General features: G+C 46.4%; 1 protein-coding gene across 1 annotated transcript in view; it reads left to right on the forward strand.

The window, feature by feature from the left end:
- Positions 1-18,391: 18,391 nt before the first annotated feature.
- Positions 18,392-21,557, forward strand: part of MXD4 (MAX dimerization protein 4) — a gene marked incomplete at both ends in the record, with an annotated part of 35,183 nt that continues 32,017 nt past the window's right edge. The window contains 2 exons of the mRNA XM_079534229.1: positions 18,392-18,455; positions 18,878-18,977. Coding sequence (XP_079390355.1) covers positions 18,392-18,455; positions 18,878-18,977 — 164 coding nt within the window. The remainder of the gene's footprint in view (positions 18,456-18,877; positions 18,978-21,557) is intronic.

Below are 21,557 nucleotides of genomic sequence, written 5' to 3' on the forward strand. Positions count from 1 at the left end.
TAAAATCCCAATACAGTACAATAAACATAAAGAATTCCTGGAGCGACAGATCTTGAGATGATTTGCAATTGTAAAATGATACAGAAAAGACTAACTGTAAACAGTGTGCTGCTAGCTGGAGTCTCATCTCTTGGAGTCACCTGCAGAGAGTGACCCTGATGAGAGGAACTGGTGTGTGTGCATTTTTGGCCCTTTGGGGATGGACTTGAACCACATTACATCAAGTATATTGCCAGACAGAACTGCTAAAGGGAGCGAGGAGCACAGAGGTTGCACATGGCAGGTGAACTGAGCCAGAGTGTGAATGGATGCAAAATCAGGGAAGATGTGAGGCTGGAAAAGATTTGTTGGGTCAAATGCTGTTTTGTTTCCTTTTAAGTAGACTGCAAATTAACTTCAAAGAAAGTAAGCAATATTAGTTCTTAAAATCTGTGAAAGCTTCTCCTTGTTGTCCGAATCTTCAAATGATAGTCCTTCTTTCTTTCTCCCTATCTACATATTTTCATCTCAAATTGCACTGGGTCAAACCCATGAAGTCCTGCGCAGCTGATGACTACACTGGTATAGCTGGGAAATGCAAATTTCCCCACAGTCAGCCCTGTGGTTCAGTGTAGAAGCAGAGAGTGGGCCTGCATTGCTCAGCCCCATTCTGGAGCTCTGTGTGGGCTGGGAATTGGTGGGAAAGCTCAGCTGCAGAGTTAGCCTTGCTACTCATCCAAATCCCTGATCAGAATGCATCCTGAACCCCCAAAAGCTGAACTCTGAGCAGGTGCAAGCCTGAAGCTGGGTTGATTTTGCGCTTCAGATGTAGAAGGAATTTCTTCTGCGTTTAGCTCAGAGGTGGAGAAATGCATCTGCCATGAGGAGGGGACTTTTGGCTCTTACAGATTTAATTCAGTTGATCCAATGAAATACACATACTCACCTTAAACAACTGAAGGAGGTATTAACTGCCTGTGGTTTAACAAGTGTACTACGTCAAAGGGACCAGTCAGCTAAAGCCTTCTAATTCTTTTCTAAAGAAAGGATAAGAGAAGAGAAAGAGATGACAATGCAGTATTTATAATAAAGATGAAACGAGTGGAACTCAGTGGCGCCAGCTACTCCAGAGCTCCTGCAGCTCAGGCTAATGCATTTTGCATTAGCACGTCTGGATATCTGGCACTGGAAGGTCCTGACAAAGCTTTACAAAACAGTGCCATTCTTACAGTGGTGGCATTTCTTATGAGCACCACCAACTGGTGCAGCTGGGATGGGCAGCCCCTCCAGCTGGTAAATCACCAGAAATGTGCCAGGCAAATGAGACCTGCTTTCTACTTGCCACGTGCAACTGGGCTGCTTTTTGCTCTGCTCACCTCTGCATAATGAGATGAAGCTGCATGGAAAGGACTGTCACCCTCCTGGCAACTCAGGAACTTCGTGCTGCAAGGGTGGGACATCCATCCTGTCTGGAGCTGGAGAATGTCCCACCACTTACTGCCTCACCAGGACCATGGCTTCCTCAGGTTATTATAGGGGCTACTGGGTGGCTGGACTTCACAGTTGGCCTGAGAATACGAAATTTAATCTGTAAGTAGTTTTGCTCTGTGTTGGCTTAAAAAAAAAAAAAAAAACATCTGTTTTACAAGAACCCTGGAATCTGTATCCCATTCTACTCCACCACTCCAACTGCTAATCCTGTATTTGCTTTGGAAGCACTACAAAATCCTCAAAGGAATTAACAGCCGGCAACTGCATGTCACCAGAACAATTTATTTTTCATTCTTTCCCCCACCAGATGTATGCCTCTTATTTCTTCCTGAAACCTGGATTTGCAAACTTTTCTGTTGCTTTATCTTCCCGTAACCCTGGGGAGTGATAACAGCAGCAGTAATGAGCAAAGAGCAGCAGCACTGCAGGGCAAACTCTGGGGCAGGAGGAAAAGCTACCTGGGTGTCAGTGTCCTCAGAGGCAGATGGCAAATGTCACCTTCTTCTTAACAACTGTGATAATAGAAAGGGGAAATGCAGCACTTTCCAGTTTTCTTTTACTTTTGACTTCTTGTTCTAAAAAATAAGTGATACCAGGATCTATTTCAGTAATTCTTAAAATATGGTCCTCAGATGCTGCTTTCCTTCCTTTGGCCCAACTCCCTCTTAAATGAGCTCCTTTCTGCACAGCAGCACATCAGTCTGAGGGGGAAATGGAAACAGTGCCACAAAGTGTGGGAACAAGTCAAAGAGGAGAGAGGCAGGGAGAAGAAAATAAATTCCTTAACTTGTTGTCCTGGTTGTGTTCCTTCCTAAAATAAAGCTGATCTCCCTCTCTGACCCCAAATGCAGGAGGAGCAGAACTGGGACAGCAGCTCTGAATCTTGTGTTTACAGGCAAATGGCTTTTGGCTTGACATTTCAGCAACTCCTTTTATTCTCAGTAGGACATGCTGGTGCTGAGCTCTTCAAAATCTGAACCTCATACATGAGAAATACTTATTAGACTCATGGGATGTAGGCAGGGTTGTTCAGTTATCACAGTACAGTATATAGAAGCCATAAAGAAGGGAAAAGCCCAAGCTATGCTGCCTTTCACTACTAATCCACTTGCCTACCAGTATACTGAAGGAGAATGGTCATGGCAGCTTCACCCAAAAAGAAGGGTAAAAAGAAAACAACACCTACCCATGTTTTTAGGTGATAGGATTAGCAATCAGAGACAAATGTCTTATACTGAATGACCTCTCTGTTAGGTCTGTAGTGCTTCTTGATGTCCCAGCAAGAGTCCAGGAGGAATGTGAAGCGTTCAGCAGCACAGACATTGCCTGCTTCCAGGAGGATGTGCTGCTGGCCTCTCTCCACCAGTTCCTTGTGAGAGGAACTCCCCATGCTTGGGGATGGACTGAGCCCAAACAGAAAGCTGCTCAAGGTTTGGCAGACTTTTTTAAAGGAAGACTGAATGTTCTGGATCTGCAGAAGGTGTATGTCAGGGCAGAGGCCTCCATTTCTTCATGCAGAAAAGAATGAAGAAGAGCTGAAGAGCAGTCCCATATTGCTTGAGAAAAAAACCAGTCCTCCATAGCCCCTTGGTATTAAACCAGTCTCAAGATCAGTACAGCGGAGATCTGGTGGCATGGTGGATAGTCAGTGCCTCAGCAATGACTTGTGCGGATCCCAAAGGGAAGGAATGTTGCCACATGCACTGCAGATGCCGTGCAGAGGACACACAGGCTTGTGGCTGCAAGACAGCTTGGGACTTGCACTGCTTTGGAGATTGTCACCGGTACCTGATGTTTCTCTTCAGGTGTTTTTTTATCATGTATTTTGATCAGGATGTGCTTTGCTAATGCAGTCCCATGTAAAAAGCAGTCAGGATATACTACATAAAAACAGGAAAGATCTTTAATCTTAGGGTCACGAGAATGACACTTGACCTAGCAAAGCTACATTTGCAATCACTCTACTTTTAATGTACTTGTTTTCCTTTAGTACCAGCGGTGCTTCCAGCCTCTAGATTTCACCCCTGTCTCCAGCTGTGAAGTGTTAGGTGAGTGATGGGTCAACGCAGATCTTTAGAGCACTGCAATGGACTACAAGCAGTACTATCCCAGAAGAACTGCGGACTTGCTCTCTCTCCATCCACTTTTTCTTTCACCATTAAATACATCCAAGAGTCTCTTAAAAGAGATTTTTTTTGATTCATTGCTTGATTTTCTTCAGCTAGTGAATATTGATTCCCCTTTTGGGGAAAATAATTGGAACAGTGAAAGTAGATCCAATCAAAAGCTGAAAACTAAATGATGTTCTATGGATCTAAATATATTTTAAATGAAATCTGAAATAAATTCATTTTAACACCTGAATTCTTTATATGAGCAGAACTGAGAGGATGAAGACCAGAAAGAATGTCAAAAGTTGCAGTGACCCTGAAGTTGGTTCAAACAATTTGAGCTCTGCCATTGTAAAACTTTACTGCAGATTCATGTTGCTTTTTTAAAGACAGTGATGACCCTGCAATGAAAGCTCAAAGCTCAACTTCCTAAAAATCACATGGTAAAGCCTGTGACAAAAATATACCATGTCAGAGCACAGATAGAAGGCACAAACATCATGTCTTGAAGTTTCCATACCAAGGCTGAGCTTTACAATAGGATCTTGTCTTTATGATCACTTTCACTTTGAGTTTCGAGGATGGTATCACTCTTGCACAGGGTTACTCACCCCAGATTGGCAGTGGAATAAGCCAGCTTGCTTTTTGCATGAACAGCGAACTGATATAGAAGAAGAACAGTGCCCAAGCTCTTTCACTGTCTCCTGACTCAACAAGCTCCAGGAACATCACTTTGCGAGACCCTGTATGTGGAGCTTATCTAAATCTGTGTTGCAGGCAAGGAGCAGAGAGCCCTTGTCTCAAACTCCAGCACTATCAGAAAACTACAGTTTCTCAGGTGTTTGTTGCAACACCACAGTCTGTCCTTTGGAACGAGAACGCCTGCAGCAGGATCAGGTTTTATCCAGCACCAGGTATGCTGATAATGCCAAAGCCCTCCCTGCTGTATTTCCACCAGAGCTATTTTTAAATGACAGTGTAATATATTCTTTTCTTTCGCTCATTTGTCAAAGGAAGAACTGGCTGTGCCGTGCGTGTGCTGCGACAAGAAACTTCCAGTTATTTTTCAGCCCATTCCAGCTGGGACGGAGGCAGGGCTGGAGAAAGTGCTGACTGTGGGCAGGGTGAGCCCTGCAGGAGCAGTGGCCCCACAGCCCTCCCTCTTCCTGCCAGGGTTCCCCGGAGTCCAGCTGTGGGAAAAGCCTTCAAGGTTTTGTGTGACCCTGGTGCTGATATTGCTCTGGGCTGGGTTTTGTAGCTGGGGCTGGTTTATGTGTAGCTGAGCTCCTGCCTGCAGAAAGGTGGGTGAGTTTAAGTTTGTTTCTGGTTTTGTTTCAATTTGCATCAGATTTTCAAGGACCTACAGTTTAGGTTCTGGATGGCCTCAAGGCAAGAAATGTCTAAAAGTAAGAATTTAAGAACTGTAATGTCCAAATGGCAAGTGCCACTGCACGGACAACAGCTTTCCCCAGAAGAGGCTCAGTTGGCCCCAGTTCTCCGCTGAAGTGTATGGATACAGCCATGTGCTCCCAAAAAGGCTTTACCTTCAAATTTTTTTCTCAATAATACACTGCAGAGTAACACCAGCCACTTTCCATCCCCTGGGGATTTCTTGTGGATGAAGGAAATCCCAAATTCCTCCTGGAATGGTGCCAGTGTTCGTACAGCTTTACACCAAGATTTCCTTGCCCATCCAATTCAGACACAAATGGCTCACAGTAGATAAAACCCTACTGAGAAATATGGATTGCCTGTGTTTGCAGCGTTTGGATTTAAATCACGCCTAATTAAATCCTGGAAGATTATATTCGCCAGTTTTATGTGCTCTGTTTATACACGGGCCCAAGATTCCTGTTTTTACGCCTGTGAGTAATCTGAGCTCACACAGGTTTCGTTCCACAGCCTTCTTATGCATCATACATCAAATACTGCCCCACTACAGACTTAATCCCACAGAGTTCAGCCAGATTGCTGCTCAGGTAGCCTGAACACTTCTCACTTGAAGAAATGGAGCTGGAGCCCATCTCTGGGGCCTGTGCTCAGAGCACAACCAGAGCTCTCCTCACATGTTCTGTCCTGACCTGGCAGCCCCAGCACTGGAGCAGGAGGGAGAATTGAATCTGGGCCTTGCCTGAGTGCTGCCAATTCTCATCAGTTATTGAGGCCGGGTGCTTTTTAATTGCAAAATCCAGTAGGACTGGATTGAAACCAATGTGCTTATTTTTCCATTGAGAATCCAACTGACACCATAAAATCTCTTAAATTTTGTAGCTGATGTTATTGATCTAGAAGCCAATGCAAAGACCAGAAATGGATGGGCTAGGTATTAAAGATATGTTGTACCCTAGTAATTTCTGCTGGCTTTGGTTAAAATTCCTAAAGCAATAATAATGGAAGCTGTAAAAATATGTCCCTTATTCATCATGGCTTTACGTCAAGAGTTTACTGATCTAATCATTAACTAGCCTGCTGCATTATCTATGAAAATGGCTCTGCAATATTCATGAAATGTGACCTTTGTTAATTCAGTGTTACAAAGTGTTAGATTCATTCTGTTTGCAAGTGGAACAGATTTCAAAAGCACTGTGCAATTAGTACAGTTTGATCTTACCAGCCTATCTCTGCATGGGGTAGCCTCCCACTGAAACAGCAAGATTTCTGTCAGAAATAAAATGTGTTTTCCATGTATTACAGCTAAAAGTAAGTCTGCAACACCTGCTTGCAATACATCATCTTTGGCAAAGGTAATTGCTGACTGAATATTCCCAGTAAGGGAAAGAAGTAAGACCAGGCTTAGAAATCTTTTTGTTATGAGAAATACCCAAACTACAAAAAAGAGTGCATGTCGCCAAAAACGTCTGCTGTGTGTAATACCATAAGGGGAATACAAAAGGAAGCGGGACAGTCTCAGGCTGAAACGTGCACTCTGTGCAATTCTGCAATAGCTACGGATAAAACAATTGCAAGTGAGAACAGGAAGATCTGGAAGGAGCCCAATTGAGTTGAGATCCTTTGGTGTGTGATTCTCCGACTGTTCCCCAGGGCCCCTGTTAGGAGGGGATAGTAAGGACCTCACCTTCTAAAGAGCTCATCTTCCTGATCCAGCTCGTGCTACTATCCATTTCTGACTCCCAGGGGACAACACGTACCACTTCAGTGTATGCGGTGCTTTGGAGGAATTAAGTTTCTTCAGAGTGTCAGATATGCTGGACAAGCATCATTCAGAAATGTCATGTGGCATCACCAGAAAAATACAGCATCTGTAGCACTAATATCCTATTTTCCCCACCCCTAGAGCTCTACATGGTCAGCATAGAATGGCTTAATCATAGAATGGCTTGAATTGGAAGGGACCTTACACCCATCCTGTTCCAAACCCGTGCCATGGGCTGGTTGCCCCCATCAGCTCAGGCTGCCCAGGACACCATCCAACCTGGCCTTGAGCACCTCCAGGAATGGAGCATCCACAGCTCTGTCAGCAGTTTGTGCCAGTGCCTTATCACCCTTATAGTGAAGAATTTTTTCCTGACATCTAATGTAAATCTTCCCCCCTTTTAGTTTAAAACCATTCCCTCTTGTCCCATCCACATCAGTGCTCTGGTTTTATACAGGGAAAACAAATCCCACTCGCTCCACATCAAGAACAAAACTGAGGAGTTTGCTTGTCCCTGTGTCTTCAGCCTTAGCCCCTGGGCTTGTTCGCTACTGCTGGACAAAATTGGAGTTTGCACTGATGAGGCAAGTTAATCCGTGATGGAAGCTCTATATAGAGCCATAAAATGTACCACTTTGGTCCTCTTTAGATCTGTTTTATTTTCCTCTAGCGTGACACATGCCTGTACTTTTCTTTAACGGGAATCAAATATCCATACTGGTTCCTGATCTTCTCCTAAAATGCAAAGCTGCCTGCAAGCCTGGCCAACAGTGCTTGGCAGACCTCCCATCTCCTTCTGGTCCAGATGCGCAGGTGAGTAAAGGAACTGCTAAGGAAGCAAATGTGAGTTGTGCCTGTGAACAAGGGTTTCTTGGCACTTGGCCGAAAACAGCAGCACTTGTTCCCCAAATTCAGCAGAGCAGGAGAATCCTGCTTCCTGCATGTCACCGTGCTGTTCTCCAAGGGAAGGGGGAAAGCAGAGGGCTTAGCAGTGAAAGAGCAAGAGAGAAGCTCAAGTGGTAGCAGAGATGAACGGACATCCACAGGTAGGGTCCAGTCCCACCAACCTGGCCCACAGCTGCATCCCAGTGGATGACTTTCCTGTTCCCCAGAATTGGTTCAAAGTGAAGGAACATTTGGAAGGGATTAATTCATGCACCACAAACCAATGTTGAGAAGGAAGAAATGGGAGAGTGAATGTGTAAGACCACAGAGCAGCTGGGTGAGCTCAGGTTCTCCAGGTGACCAAGGACCATGAAAACACTGGAGGGCACAGCTGCCCTCCATCTTCTCTCTGGGGCTCCATCATCTGCATTTATTGCCATCACATATGCCCTATGGATGAAGACTGGGGGAATTCCTGGGGGTTCTGGCCATCCCACAGCTTTGAGGCAAGATCCAAGGAATGAGAGAAACTGAGAGATAAATAGTTCAGGGAGAAACGTGTCTAGAAAGCCCCAAGGTCCTGTTGGAGAACAATGTCAGAGCCAGCTTCCTCCCCACTGTGCTGAGCAAATTCCTCTCGGCAGCGATTCAAGGCAAAGCTTTCTCTTTTCAGGATCACGGATTATTCTGTCAGATAAAAGTGTTTTCTGCTACTGCATCCTTCTCCAACATACAGCTCTCTCCACCACATGCTTTTGGCCTTTTCTGGCAAATATAACCATGAACAAGAGTTTGGCAATGTCTGCAAGATCCCAGCATCAGCAATGTGAAATTCCCATTTGCTTTTCGGTCTTCCCTTTGCCTATTTATTTTTTCCAACTACTTCAGCCTTCCTGAGCCTCTGAACATTTAGGAGCTTTTTCTTTTTTTTTTCTTCTTTTTTTCAGTAACTAGGAAATTGCTCCATTGCTGGAGGTGTTCAAGACCAGGCTGGATGAGGCCCTGGCAACCTGATCTAGTGCCTGACTTAGTGGTTGGCAGCCCAGTCCACAGCAGGGGGTTTGGAAACAGACGATCTTTGAGATCCCTTCCAACCCAAGCTATTCTGTGATTCTATGAAATTTAAAGCAGTGATTTATCTGCTGGTTTCCTGTTAAACACGAAGTGAAAGACTGGTGAGCAAAGAGGTGATGGGGAACAGGCATGAGACATGCAATGATTCAGCAGTGCTGATTTTTTTAAGTAGCTTCCAAGCTGCTGGGAAAAGGTCAGGACCCAGTATGAAAATGCTTTCAGTTGAATAAATCATGAAAAAATAATAATAGATATTTCATGACAGAAACAGTAGGTAATTCCTCCAGAGAAAAATCACGATTACAGATTTCGCGTAGCTGTTTACTAACATGCAACATAACTGCAGGGATCAAAAGTGGAATAAAGAAACTGGTTTAAAGGACTTTTTTAACATGAAGTGTTCTCCATAAAACTATTATGCTGAGAGGATGACTAATGTAACCAGTGTGTTTTGAAGCGTGTCATGAACACTTTTTATGCTTTCTGAGCACACAAAGAGAAACCCCAGGAGAGAATTAATTTACAAATCTGATTAAGCGGAGTGCCTAAGTGGCAAAAACCATCATGCAGTAAATAGTAGGCTCCACAGGTAACTAAAGGCCTAACAAAACCACCAAGCACTCAACACAAAAATCCCAGATGTGTGCATTTGGGGTGGTTTGATGTGTTTTATGAGATGTCAAAGGCACAAACAAACAATGAAAGCAGAGGTCACACTCAAATGTTACCTTCTACCTCTTCATTAAACCATCATACTCTCTGCCTTTAGGTGTAAAGCATCTATCATTCTTTGGGAAGCAGAGGCAAGCTTGTAAGCAGAGATGATCCATCAGATAGGGTTCTTCTACCTGATGTCAGGACAGACACACAACATGCTCCTCTGCTAATGGCAGCAGCTCCGTGCAATAAGTCCTGCAACATGGTGTGCATGAACAAACCTCCATCTCTTGGGATGGACACCCCTCCATGCACAAACCAGTGCTCTGCAGGACCAAAGCATCCAGCACTGACTCTTTCTTTGTGGGCTGGAGATCTGCACTGCTTTGCACAAGGCCACGACCATCCCTTGGTCCCGCCCCAGTCACGACAAAAGCTGCCTCTTGTATGGGCCTTGTTCACTCATTCATATTTGGAATAGCCTGTGACAGCATTTCAGAAGTGAACAGTACTGCTGCTCAGCAATCAGATTTTATTGCCTCTGGGGACTTTCTGAGCTCACAGGAGTCTGGATTTTAATTACAATCCCTCATAGCTGTAGATGAGGGGTTACCTCAAATGCCGGAGAGATGTTCATTAGAAGTTAAAGCTTTAAGTCCCATCAGTGCACCTGTGAATATTAGAGCTACCTTTTCTATTCAGGCATGTACTTTTACTAATTTTCACGCCCTCTGGGATAACTGTGAATATACATGACATTTTAAAATGATCCTCATAATTTCATTCAAAAATGTATATGTGACAGAGTCACTTGGCATGACTAGAACTTATCACAGAATCATAGAATCACAGAATGGTTTGGGTTGAAAGGGACCTTACAGCTCACCACCTGTAACCCCTGCTGTTGGCTGGGTGCCCTCCATCATCTTAGGCTGCCCAGGGCCCATCCAACCTGGCCTTGAGCATTTCCAGGGATGGGGCACCCACAGCTCTCTGTGCCAGAGCATCACTGCCCTCTGAATAAAGAATTTCCTCTGAATATCTAATATCTTCCCCCTTTTTTAGTGTAAAATCATTCCCCTTTGTCCTGTCACCATCCAACCATGCATTGCTTTCAGCAATTTTGTGTCTCTTGGAGGCCATGCCTTTTACTCTCCACCCCAGTCACAGAAATGTCATGGGATTGTTGAGCAAAGATCTTCCTTTTGCTGGAGTTCGGTGTGTCTACTAAAGCTCTAAAGTACTAAAGCCAGCTCTCAGCTTGGAAGCTCAGCTGTGAAGCAGCACAGGAAAGCACCACACTCTATCATTGCTGCCCAGAGCTCTGCAGCTTCCCACCCACAACCTCTGAAAGAAGCGTTCACTAAATCACTTCCATCTACACAGTAATGTTTAGAGCCTGCCAACGTTTACGTACCCATTAGCATGATTGATTTCCCATTATCTAATTAATTACTGCAGATTCCACACTTTCATGTTACCTGCTATACCCCTTGCGTAAGAATAGCAGACACCCTGTCACCACAATGTGGTGATGGGTCTGAATTTCTCATGGTGAGGTACAAAACTCCATCCAGTCCCAGGCAAGAGTGGCCCAGGAGGTCTTTGCAGACCTTCTGTCTGACTGTTCACCCAGTTTCTATATTTTTACCCATAAAAGAGAGTAGGAGATTGCACTTGCTTTATGTGGCATAAGAGACTACATAAGACAGTGAGAAATGAAGTCTATAATTTTTTATTTAAAGCGTATGTTACAGATATGGTGCCTCATTTAGCATTCAGTTTCATTCCTCTATTGGGTTAATTAGCTTCCGATGAGGAAAATCATTTAATTAGGCCCACAGCTGATCAGAGCCTGGTGCACAGCCTAACATAACAGAGAAGATGCAAATTGATTTCAATATGTTTTGGGTCAGACCCAAATATCCAAAGCAAATAGAGAGATAAGACAGCATCTGCTGACTATTCACCTGCCAAGTCTTTACACTGCTCTGTAATTGTAGGTGCTGCAGGCAATTGTCCAGGTTATTTACCACCTGGGCCATTTTGATCTCCTCCTGACCATGGGTATTGATGCACCAGCTCTTTTATCTCTACTGCAGTAGTACAGGCCCAACTGTACCAGCAGTATGAGGTTTAGAATCAATACTGATTCCTCTCTCGTTCAGTTGAACTGCATTTTACTTACCTAATTACTAATATCTATAAAAGGCCTGAACTGGCAAAGCTTAACTGAGCAGTCTCAGTTGTTGGATGTGCTGCAGAAACACACAGCATTATCACTATTACACAGCACAGGATACACCTACACTCTTCCAGACTCGTCTGGATCCAGTCATGGCTAACACAAGTGGCAGAACCTTGCACCCAGTCACAGATCTGCATCAGCCACATCAGGCATTATTTTCTTCCTACTGGGAATAAAACTTATTGATTTGCTTACAAACTTACTGCAGGCCTGTAAATATGTCACAGACATCAATCCTTTATGAACGAAAATATGTTCTCCCACATATGTTAGCACATAGCTTGGCTCCTGAGGAAAGGCTGTATGTGAAACATTAGGAGTCCACCTGAAATTCCTTCTTATCTCAAAATCTGATTCCCCTAGTGTACAGTTCAATTGATCTTGGATGTCCGAACATCCAGGTGAGAGATTTCTATGCTCAGATATGTAAGGCTACTTCTCCAATATTTTTCTCTTTGTTCCTTACCTGTAATAAATATTCTAGACTCAAATGGCATCTAACAGCTCTGTTTGTGAACAGGAAATGAGCTCATTCTTCCAAATCTAGATGGATTTTCAGACTGAACAACAATACAATTTTTTTTAGAGATTCTTCCTGCAAACTCAATAGACAAGATTTGCTTCACAGACCCACAGAGGACAGGTATCTTGGGTGAGAAAATGTTTCATTTTTTTAAAATGTTCAAAGGTTCCATAATGCTCAGTGATGCTATCGAGGCTGTGTTACAGCTGACTGATTTTATTTATGAAGTTTCATCTCCATTTGTTAACATGTACTTGGCCCTGCTCTCTTTCTCTCTCTGGACTGCAAAAGTGGTGCTAAGCACCAAGACAGCTTACATGATCATGTCAGCATGTTGGAATATGCTTTTAGTGCTATATGACATGCTTATATCAAAGTATCCTATTAAGAAGGCCCGACTGCAAACGTTATGGGTTAAAGCAGAAATGTTTAATTCAGCAGCTCCTTCAGGCAGCTCCTTCAGGCAGATGCCCATGCCACCCAAAAAGCACTCTAACACAAAGTGGGTCTGACTCATAGTTTCTTCAAAGCCTTTTTGCACTGCACTAGGCTATAGATTTTGTGGAACTTTAATGCGATACAAATGAACACAAGGTCCCCTTCCTGTGCCAGAGGAATATAATAAAGCTATGACACATCTGTGATTTGGAATCAAAATCAAATAATAAATCCTGCTTTCGGAGTATAACATAACGCCCAACATGTTGTACTGGGAACTGGGTACCCAGTCCTCTCTCCAGCTTTTCCACAGCTCAGTGACACTGAGTTGTTTTGTCAACGTCTCCATTTCATTTTTGTCTTTTCAAATGAAGGCAGCAGTACCGCTGCCTTCCATAAAGCGCTTTGAGAGTGGCAGCATCAGTGAAGATTTTTTTTAGGAAGATGCTATCCAAAATTGTCAGGCATGGCTTAGGTAAAATGGGGTTTGACATGGAGCAAGCTGATGGAGTAAATCGGTGTCTCTCAAGCTTTTCAATCTATGCCTCCCTTCAATCAGTTAAGCATAATTTCATGCCTCATCACAGAAATGGCTGCAGGGCCTGAAGCAGGGTACCGCATGTCCCACGCTCCATGCAACTCGCCAGCCAGGAACTGCTGGCACAGGGGGCATTCAAGGTCCTCAGCCAAACCCTTGAGGATGCCAAAAAACAAATATTGCCTTTCATACTGTTGCAGTTAACAAGGAAAGGATGTTCTAAGGGGCTGGCATTTCAAATTTGACTTACAGTCAAAATAGCATTTCATAAACCCTCACTAGATGGCAAACAAAAACATGGCAAATTCAACTGGTTTTGAAAAGCCATAAATTCAAACAGTGCAGGAAATAACTGATCCAGAGCAGGCGGTAAGCTAGGCCGGTGATCATTGCATACAGAACCCATCACCTTAGTAGACAGGGGTGACTCAGGTCAGTAGGGATTGACCTGTTGTCACGGCTCTGAGTCCAGTGAGTATCTGATGTTTGAGATCAGGGCTGGAGAGTTATCTTCAGCCCTGCTCTATTTAGTTGAATAGGTGCAGTTAAAGCATCTCAGATCAGGCTTAGGCACTGCCAAAATTACTGCTTCTGAACTTCCTTCACTCACCTTTCAGGTGTTTTGGTTTCTGCATTTAGGAAACGAGAATTAATGATCTGAATCACAGGTGAGATGAGAGAGTAAATGGGATGTGAGGTGCTGAGACAAGGAGATGGAGTTTGTTAGTGCCAGTTCTGAGTGCAGATCTCCTTCTGCGTGGGAAGACAACTAAAGCTCTTTGTTAATTAATTAAGCCTTGCAATACTCAAGGAAGCATGGGGATGGATTCCAAGGCACAGTGAATGAGACCAAGCATTTGGACACAGGAATAAGATACAAAAGGGAACTTAAAAAGCTGAAAGAAAGGAAGAGGTGGTAGCTGTAATGAGACAAATCTGAAAAGCATGTAAGAACTAATTATTTCTATAAGAGTAGATGTGGTGAGTATGCAAGTAAGAATGGATTCTCATTAGAACTCTGCCCCTATTGCACTGCAGGACAGGAAGCAGCCTCATGTGCCATGTCACACCACTGATGGATTTTGGAAAGGAAAGGCATGACAGCATTTAAAAATGTAAGTACTGGCACTCCTATCATAAAGCACAGGCTGTGAGTGAACTACAGAGAGCAGGAGGTTGTGGGGTGTGGCTACTGATGGCTCTCCCTTCTGTTTCTAAATATAAAGGTCTGCAAACTTCACCATGAAGTGACAGCCACCCTCTATCACTGGAGGCCAGCTGTTTCTTTAGCACTCAGCTGTTCCTACTGCTTGCTTGTAGAAATGGAAAAAGGCTATTTAGAGATGCAAATCTGCAAAGCCCTTGAGCACATGTGCATCTTAGAGCGTGTCCTTCGGTTCTCACAGTAGTTCAGTTTCACATCCACCTGTGCCTCTATGCTGACCTCCCTAAAGCTCATCCTGGACCAGGGGTACAAAGAAAACCAGATCCAGTCCAATTCATTCTATGTGTTTTGGAAGTTTTAATGATACCTCATGAGAAGAACTTACTTGAGGAAATATCTCGCTAAACCTGCTTTAAGTTCTCTAGTGCACTGTTGCATGTTGTACAGAAAGCTCCTTCACTGCAGCTATAGGTTAATGTGTGCATTTGCAGAATGTATGCAACATACAGCATTTGTTTGGTATGAGCTAATTCATTCACTCCTACCTAAATGCATGTGGATTTACTCTGGATGTCATCTGTAGGGGCTATGTCTGTGTGTGGTTACATGTGCACTAACTGCTCAAGCAAAAAATAGAGTTTAGAACTCAGACTGAGAGCCATCATGAACAGAAATCAGCTATTTTCAGAATTCCAGGGAGGCCTATTTTGAAGCCCTTATCACCATTGCATAACAGTTAATCATGCACAAGCTTCAGAGGTGAACATTATGGGTCAAGAGTGGTGGGGAGGAGCAGGAGAAGCTTCAAGCCCTCAAAGCCTTGGCAAAACAATAGCTGAATCCCTGCTTTAGGGATGAGTGCATCCTGATTTCACCCAGATACATTTGTACACACCAATTGCATTTATCTTCCCTTCTGGCTGTGTGACTGCCCAGCATGGATATAAAAGACTATAAGATGCATTTAGACACACATACTAAGAAATACAGATGCTCTGCAGATCTGAGGTCCCACTAGTCCACTGGCTACAGGAGCAAACAGCATTGCCTTATCTGTGTATCTTTCTCTTTTCTTTACTACATGCCCTAATGCATGCGGTCAGACAAATGGAACTTCCTTCCCTATGTAGATACTGCAGACCTATTCATACACAGTTTTGTGTCATTTTATAAAAGAAAGAAATGTGAAATAGTTTCTAAATGTACTCCAAGTGGAGACAACAGCAAAACGACCATTAATTTTTATGGTACAGTGAACACCTTACTGTCTCATCCTCATGCAGAATTTCAACAGTTCAGGCAACAAGTAAATCTTAGAGCAATTTTTTTTTTTTTTTTAAAGTATGGATGCCAACAGTTTGAATTCTCCTCTGCTGTGTAATTTACAGAGTCGCACTTTTTTTTGCAAGCAGATATAACTTTCTCTTAAATTACAGCCACAAGGCTGCCTTCTTTACAATACTTCTTTACAATACTGCCTTGTATTTTGTCCCATCCTGGGAAACTGGGCCAAATAGGATGAGAGGTAATGGCCTTAAATTGTGCCAAAGGAGGTTCAAGTTGGATATTAGGAACAATTTCTCCTCAGAAAGAGTTGTGGGGCAATCGAACGGGTTGCCCATGGAAGTGACTGTCTGTGGAGGTGTTCAAAAAATGCAGAGATTGGCACTGAGGTTTGTGGGCATGGTGGGATGGGCTGATGGTTGGACTTGATGATCTCAGTGGTCTTTTCCAGCTTTAATGATCCTATGCGACCAGCAGTGTTCACCAGCCATATCACATTCACTTATCTGAGGGAAAGATACAGACTAGTGAAATACCAGCTGAAATGTATGAGGGTTGCTCTGAAAGTAATGCCTCCTGCCTTATGTTGGCCCATGACATCAGAGGTAGATGTTGGTGGTATGGCAGTAGAGGTTGAACCTTCCCACCAATGTACTATTACACGTTGTTGCTGTGTGACAGATGGCAGCAGAGGGGCAGTCTTACAAAATGGCATCTAACACGGAAGTGTGTATGAAGGTTTGAAACTGAATTCCTCCGTGTGAGAAAAAACTGCAGCCGCTGACATTCATAGATGCTTGCTGAACGTTTCTGGAGACCAAACAGTGGATGTGAGCACAGTGAGGCAGTGGGCACTGCACTTCAACAGCAGCGACAGTGGTCACCTCCGCTGGTGCAGCCTGAGTGCAGCATGCAGGCTCTTGTTTATTGCTGCTGAAAATGCACAGCTAATGGTGGTGACTGTGTTGGGAAAAAAAAGTGTTTTGCAGCTGAGAGTTTGCTCTATTCAATAACGCTGCTGTGTTCTACCTGTTGTCGTTTCCACGGAAATAAACAGCAGGCACTACTTTATGAGAAACCTACCTAAGCGAAGTCTTACTACACTCCTGTTTAAAAAAAGAAAAAAAAAAAAAAGGTAAAGCACGATTTTTATTTTAAACCTGAACTGCTGTTCTTCTCTTAAAACGAACCTGTAACTGAAACCACGGGAGCTGACGTCTTCTGCTAAAGAATAAAAGCGGAGCACAACGTTCCGCAGCGCTCCTCATCAGCTCCCATTCAAAAAGCTCAACCGAAATCTACGGGACCGCTTGTGCGCCCCCGTGCCGGCCGGCAGGACGGCTGCTGACAGCCCGCAGCGCTTCTGGACGGAAGACGCAGCAACGCGCGCTGGCAGCACCGCTTAAAACCCATCTATTTTAAAACTTCTTCCTCACGCGAAAGCCAACACGTCTTCAGGCAGCAGCTGTGCAGCAGCAAGCCGAGATAAAGAGGCCGAGTCGCAGCGCCAATGGGACAGCGCGGACGGGGAAGCGGCGAGCGGCTTCCTGCCCAGCACCGCAGCAGCGGGAGGAGCAGCGGGAGGAAAAGGGGCAGCAGCAACATGAGGAGGCGGCTGTGCCCGGGGTGGCGGAAGGCGGCCGCACGTGCTGGCAGGAGCCGTGGAGCCAGCGGGCGGTGCTGCTGCGTTTCTGACGGGTTTCGCTTTTTTTTTTTTTTTTTCCCCGCAGGATGCTTTTTTAACTCTATTTCTGCAGGGATCACCGATACGCGCGCCAAGCTTTTTTTTTTTTTTTTTTTTTTTCCAGCAGATCCCTGATATCTAATCGGTAGCATCTTTTTCATCCCAATCCGCTTCTTTCTGAACGCTTCCTAAGAGCAGCTCCGGGCCGAAAACCGCCTGGCGCTGAGCTGACAGGGCACAGCGCGCGCCGCGTCCCACGCGGCCCCACCGCCCCCCTGCGCCGCACAGCACATGCGCGCCCCGCCCCGCGCACGCGCAGTGCATTCGCTGCGCGCGGCCTGCCGCTTCTCCGCGGTCCCGCAGTTCGCACCGCGGCCCCCAGCCCCCGCGGGGAGGAGAGGCTGCGCGGAAGAGCTGTGGGAGCGCTCAGCCTCCTCTGCCCCGCTTCGTTTTAGCTTTTCTTGGTCCCTTCCTCCCTTTTCTCACAGCTTTCCTGAGGTGCGCTGCCTGCCTACAGGTTTGTTTTTAACGGCAGGCGCTGCGAGGCCCCGCCCCGCCTGCCTCTTCCTCACGGCAACGCCGCGCCTCCTCCACGCCCAGTGGCCGTCCTCGCCCTCCGCCCCTCCCCCGGCTGTGTGCCACGCCCCTCCCGCACCATTGGCTTCTTCCTTGCTCTCATTTGCATAGTGGCCATGAGGCCAATCGGCGCCAGCTAGCTGCTTAACATGCAAGAAGCGAGCCAATCGGCGCGCGAGGGGGCCGGGCCACCACGTGCTGTTGCTAAGCTTCGGCTTCTAAATTGTTACTATAGTGGCCAGCCAATGGGAGGCGAGATGGGGATCTGTCAACATTCCCTGCCCCAGCCAGAGGAAAAAGGAGGGGGGCTCTGGCCGCCGGTTGGCCCCGTGGAAGCACCTCGTCCCGCCCCCTCACCGAACCCCGTTTTCCTATTGGCCGCGAGCGCTGCCTGTCGGCTGTGTGTCAAATGTAGGTTGAGAGAGGTGCCTTATAACTGGGGACTTGGAAGTCCCCCGCGCGTGAACTCGGCGCGGGGCGCGGCGCGGAGCGGCCGGGCTGCGGGGGGGCTCGGCTCGGCATAGCTCGGCTCGGCTTGGCTTGGCTTGGCTTGGTTCGGCTCTCCTCTCCTCTCACACGCAGCCATGGAGTTGAACTCTCTGTTAATTCTCCTGGAGGCGGCCGAGTACTTGGAGAGAAGAGACCGAGGTACTGAGCGCCGCGAGCCGCTCTCCCTTTGTTGTGAGGCGATCGCGGCCGGGCCGGGCCCCGCGCACCACCTGCCCACGGCCGGGCACGGCGCTTGCCTTTCCGCTCTGTTCCTTACTTTTAGTTTATTTTTCACATATATATCATTTTTATTTTTTCTGGTTTTCACCCGTGGATGGGGGGGCATCCTCCGGCGGTGGCACTTGGGGTGGTGGTGCGCTTTTGTGTGGTGTGTGTGTGTGTGTGTGATCGGTGTATGTCTGTGTGTCTGTGTTGCGTGTCGCTGCTTTTAGAGATGCCAGAATGAAATCCCAACAAATCAACCGCAAACAAATTCTGTTCTTTACCCCTAGCGTTCCTGCAAAGGAGGAAAAAAATGCATGGAAAAAATATATTGCCACTAATGCTGACTTTGTCCCTAGAAGCAGAACATGGCTATGCATCAGTGTTACCCTTCGATAGTGACTATTCCAGAAAGAAAACAAAGGCAGGCTCCATGGCCAGAAAGTCCCCGAATAACAGGTAACCGCCGCAGCGCATCCCGCAATGCCCGTGCCGTGTCCCATCCATCCCGCCAGCAGCCAACCCCGCGGCTCGGCTCCCCCATCCCGGGAGTCGCCATTTTTCCCTGGATGGGCTTGGCTCTGTTTTGATCTCTCATATAAACACTGCCACGCGTACAGCATCTCCTCCCGGCCGGCCGCCCCCACGGCTCTGCTCTGCTCCGCTCTCGCTGCCGGCGCCTTGCCCGGGCCCCGCGCAGCCCTTTCTTTGCATGGCACCAATTCAACCCCTCCCTCCCCCCCCCCCCCCCCCTCCCCCCCAGCATTTATTTATAACCTTCCCCCCCCCCCCTTGGGGCCTCAGGATCACCGCGTGCACGGGACGGTCCCGACCCCATGCTTGAACTTCTCCCGTAGGTACGGCAGCGAGACGGTACCGAAGCGGGCTCGACCCGATGCTGGAGCACGGCCAACACGTGCCGCTGTCACACCGCGTGGCCCGTCGTGGTCGTCGCCTGCCTCGTCGTGCCGTCGCCTGGTTTTTGTTGTTTTTTTTTTTTTTTTTTTTTTTTTTGTCCCCGCAGCGCTACCTGCGCTGCGATGGCATTAGAGAAGGGCGGCTGCGCGCAGGCTCTCTGCAGCTTTGTTTGCTGCTCCGGCAGTGGCTGTGTACGTGCGGGAGGCTGTCTTACGGGGACGGTGCCGGCCCCCGCCTGGGAACTCCTCCAGCCCTCGCTCTGCTGCTCTGCTCCGCGCTGCTCGGCTCTTCCAGGGCTGTTCCGGAGTCGCCGTGCCCGGCTGGGCCTGGCCCCACCGCCGGCTTCGCTGGGCACGGTGCTTCCTCTGGAATAGCCTAACGTGAACTCGGCTTGCACGTGACTTGTTTTGCAAAGCGGCCGTGAGCTCGGTGGGCCCGCGCTGCTCTCGCTCCCCCAGCAGGGATTCTGCAGGGTGCCCGAGATGCACACTGAAATCAGAAGCAGGCAGAGCTGGCACCCCGCTCCTGCCCACCTCAGAGAGCTGCTGGGGGAGACTGCTTGTTCACTGTCCCCTGCTGTAAGTCAGGCACATGCTGCTGCCTTCTCACTGCAGTTCTCGGACGTGGTTTTGGATTCAGTTGAATTCTTTGTCTCATTTCAGAGTATGGAGATGTCAGTTCATTTTAGAGAGTCATCAGGAGTGGGAGAAGCTTCCTGAGATTTCTAGCTATTTACTCACAAAAGATGCTGAGTGCCTTTTGAAACAAATTCACCCTTAATCTAAACAGGGCTCCTAGGATTTCCCACTGCAAAGCGCTCATTGCACCTTACGGACTATTTGTGTCTCATGAGTTTGGGAAAGCTGTATTACTTAGAAAGCTATTATTCTATCGTTTCCTTTCTTAGGTCTCTTGTCATCCTTGCAAAATAGTTATCTGTCTGAACTGTAAGCTGCTTTCCAGAGTTTTTAAGAGAGGATTTGTAACCTATCGAATACAGCAGAATTAAAAGATTTCTGGTCACAGATTTGCTCATGTTATGGAAGCTGAGACATGCATGCCTGCTTGCAGTTACCATCCTGCATCCTGTATTTGCTTGGACTTTCGTTCTGATGCTCACCATGCAGCAGTGCCAGCCTCCAACGTGCAATCCTGTGACATACGACCTATACATTTCCTTGTGCTTTCTTTCCTCCTCGCTGCAGTGATTAGATCAGCAATGAGTTTGTGTTAGGGGACGAAGTGGTGCTTCCCAAACTGAGCCCTGAGGCGGCACTGCTAGGTTTGTTTTGCGTGGCGTGGATGCTGTCAGGTTGTGAGTGAAGACGCATTGCTGAAATGCAGCATCCTGCTGTGTTAGGAGCGAGTGCGCCTGCAGAGCTGTGTGGGCACCTCTGCATCCCTCATGCCTCCTGCCCCCATTCCCACTTGGAGCTGTTGCTGCTCAGCTTTGCATCTGAGTATGAATTCCAGGAGGGAAAGTGATCTTTACATTAGAACATCCAGCCTAAACCCCATGAAGTACACCAGCATCACTGTTTATTATTATTATTTGGAGCTGATAGGCTGCAGGGTCTGAACCCCAGACTAGAGTTTGGGTAATGCCGTTAAGTCTCCCTAAGCGACTTGGAGATTACCAGGGGCAGACGACTGGTCAAAGTTCAGAGGATCTGGAGTGGTCGTGGTGATGTGAAGCATTGGGCAAAGTGTTTGTCGTTATTGTTCTGCTTCAACCCTTTTCCAGGCTTGGAACATCACATTCAGGCAGAGTGCATACATGTCTGAAGTGTATTCCTAATGACTGCATTTTTCTTCTTAGATACAAAAATACGTGCTTAAGGTTGGAGGGGAAGGAAAGGAGCAGAGAACTGCACGTTTCGAAACTGCAGGGGTTTGGTTGTTTTCGTCATCTGTTTTTATGTCCTGCTGCTTGCAGCATCCTTAGCTCCCTTTGTTTATACTGTCTGATCAGATTAAAAACATATATATATATATGTATGTTTTGCACGCTTCATGAGCTAAATATATATGTGTATATATATATGTATATTATATATATATATATATATATGTATAAAAGTATGAAAAACGTCTTCCTCCTCATTTTGGGAAAATGAGGAA

This window comes from Tetrao urogallus, assembly GCF_951394365.1.
Source record: "Tetrao urogallus genome assembly, chromosome: 4".
Lineage (NCBI taxonomy): Eukaryota > Metazoa > Chordata > Aves > Galliformes > Phasianidae > Tetrao > Tetrao urogallus.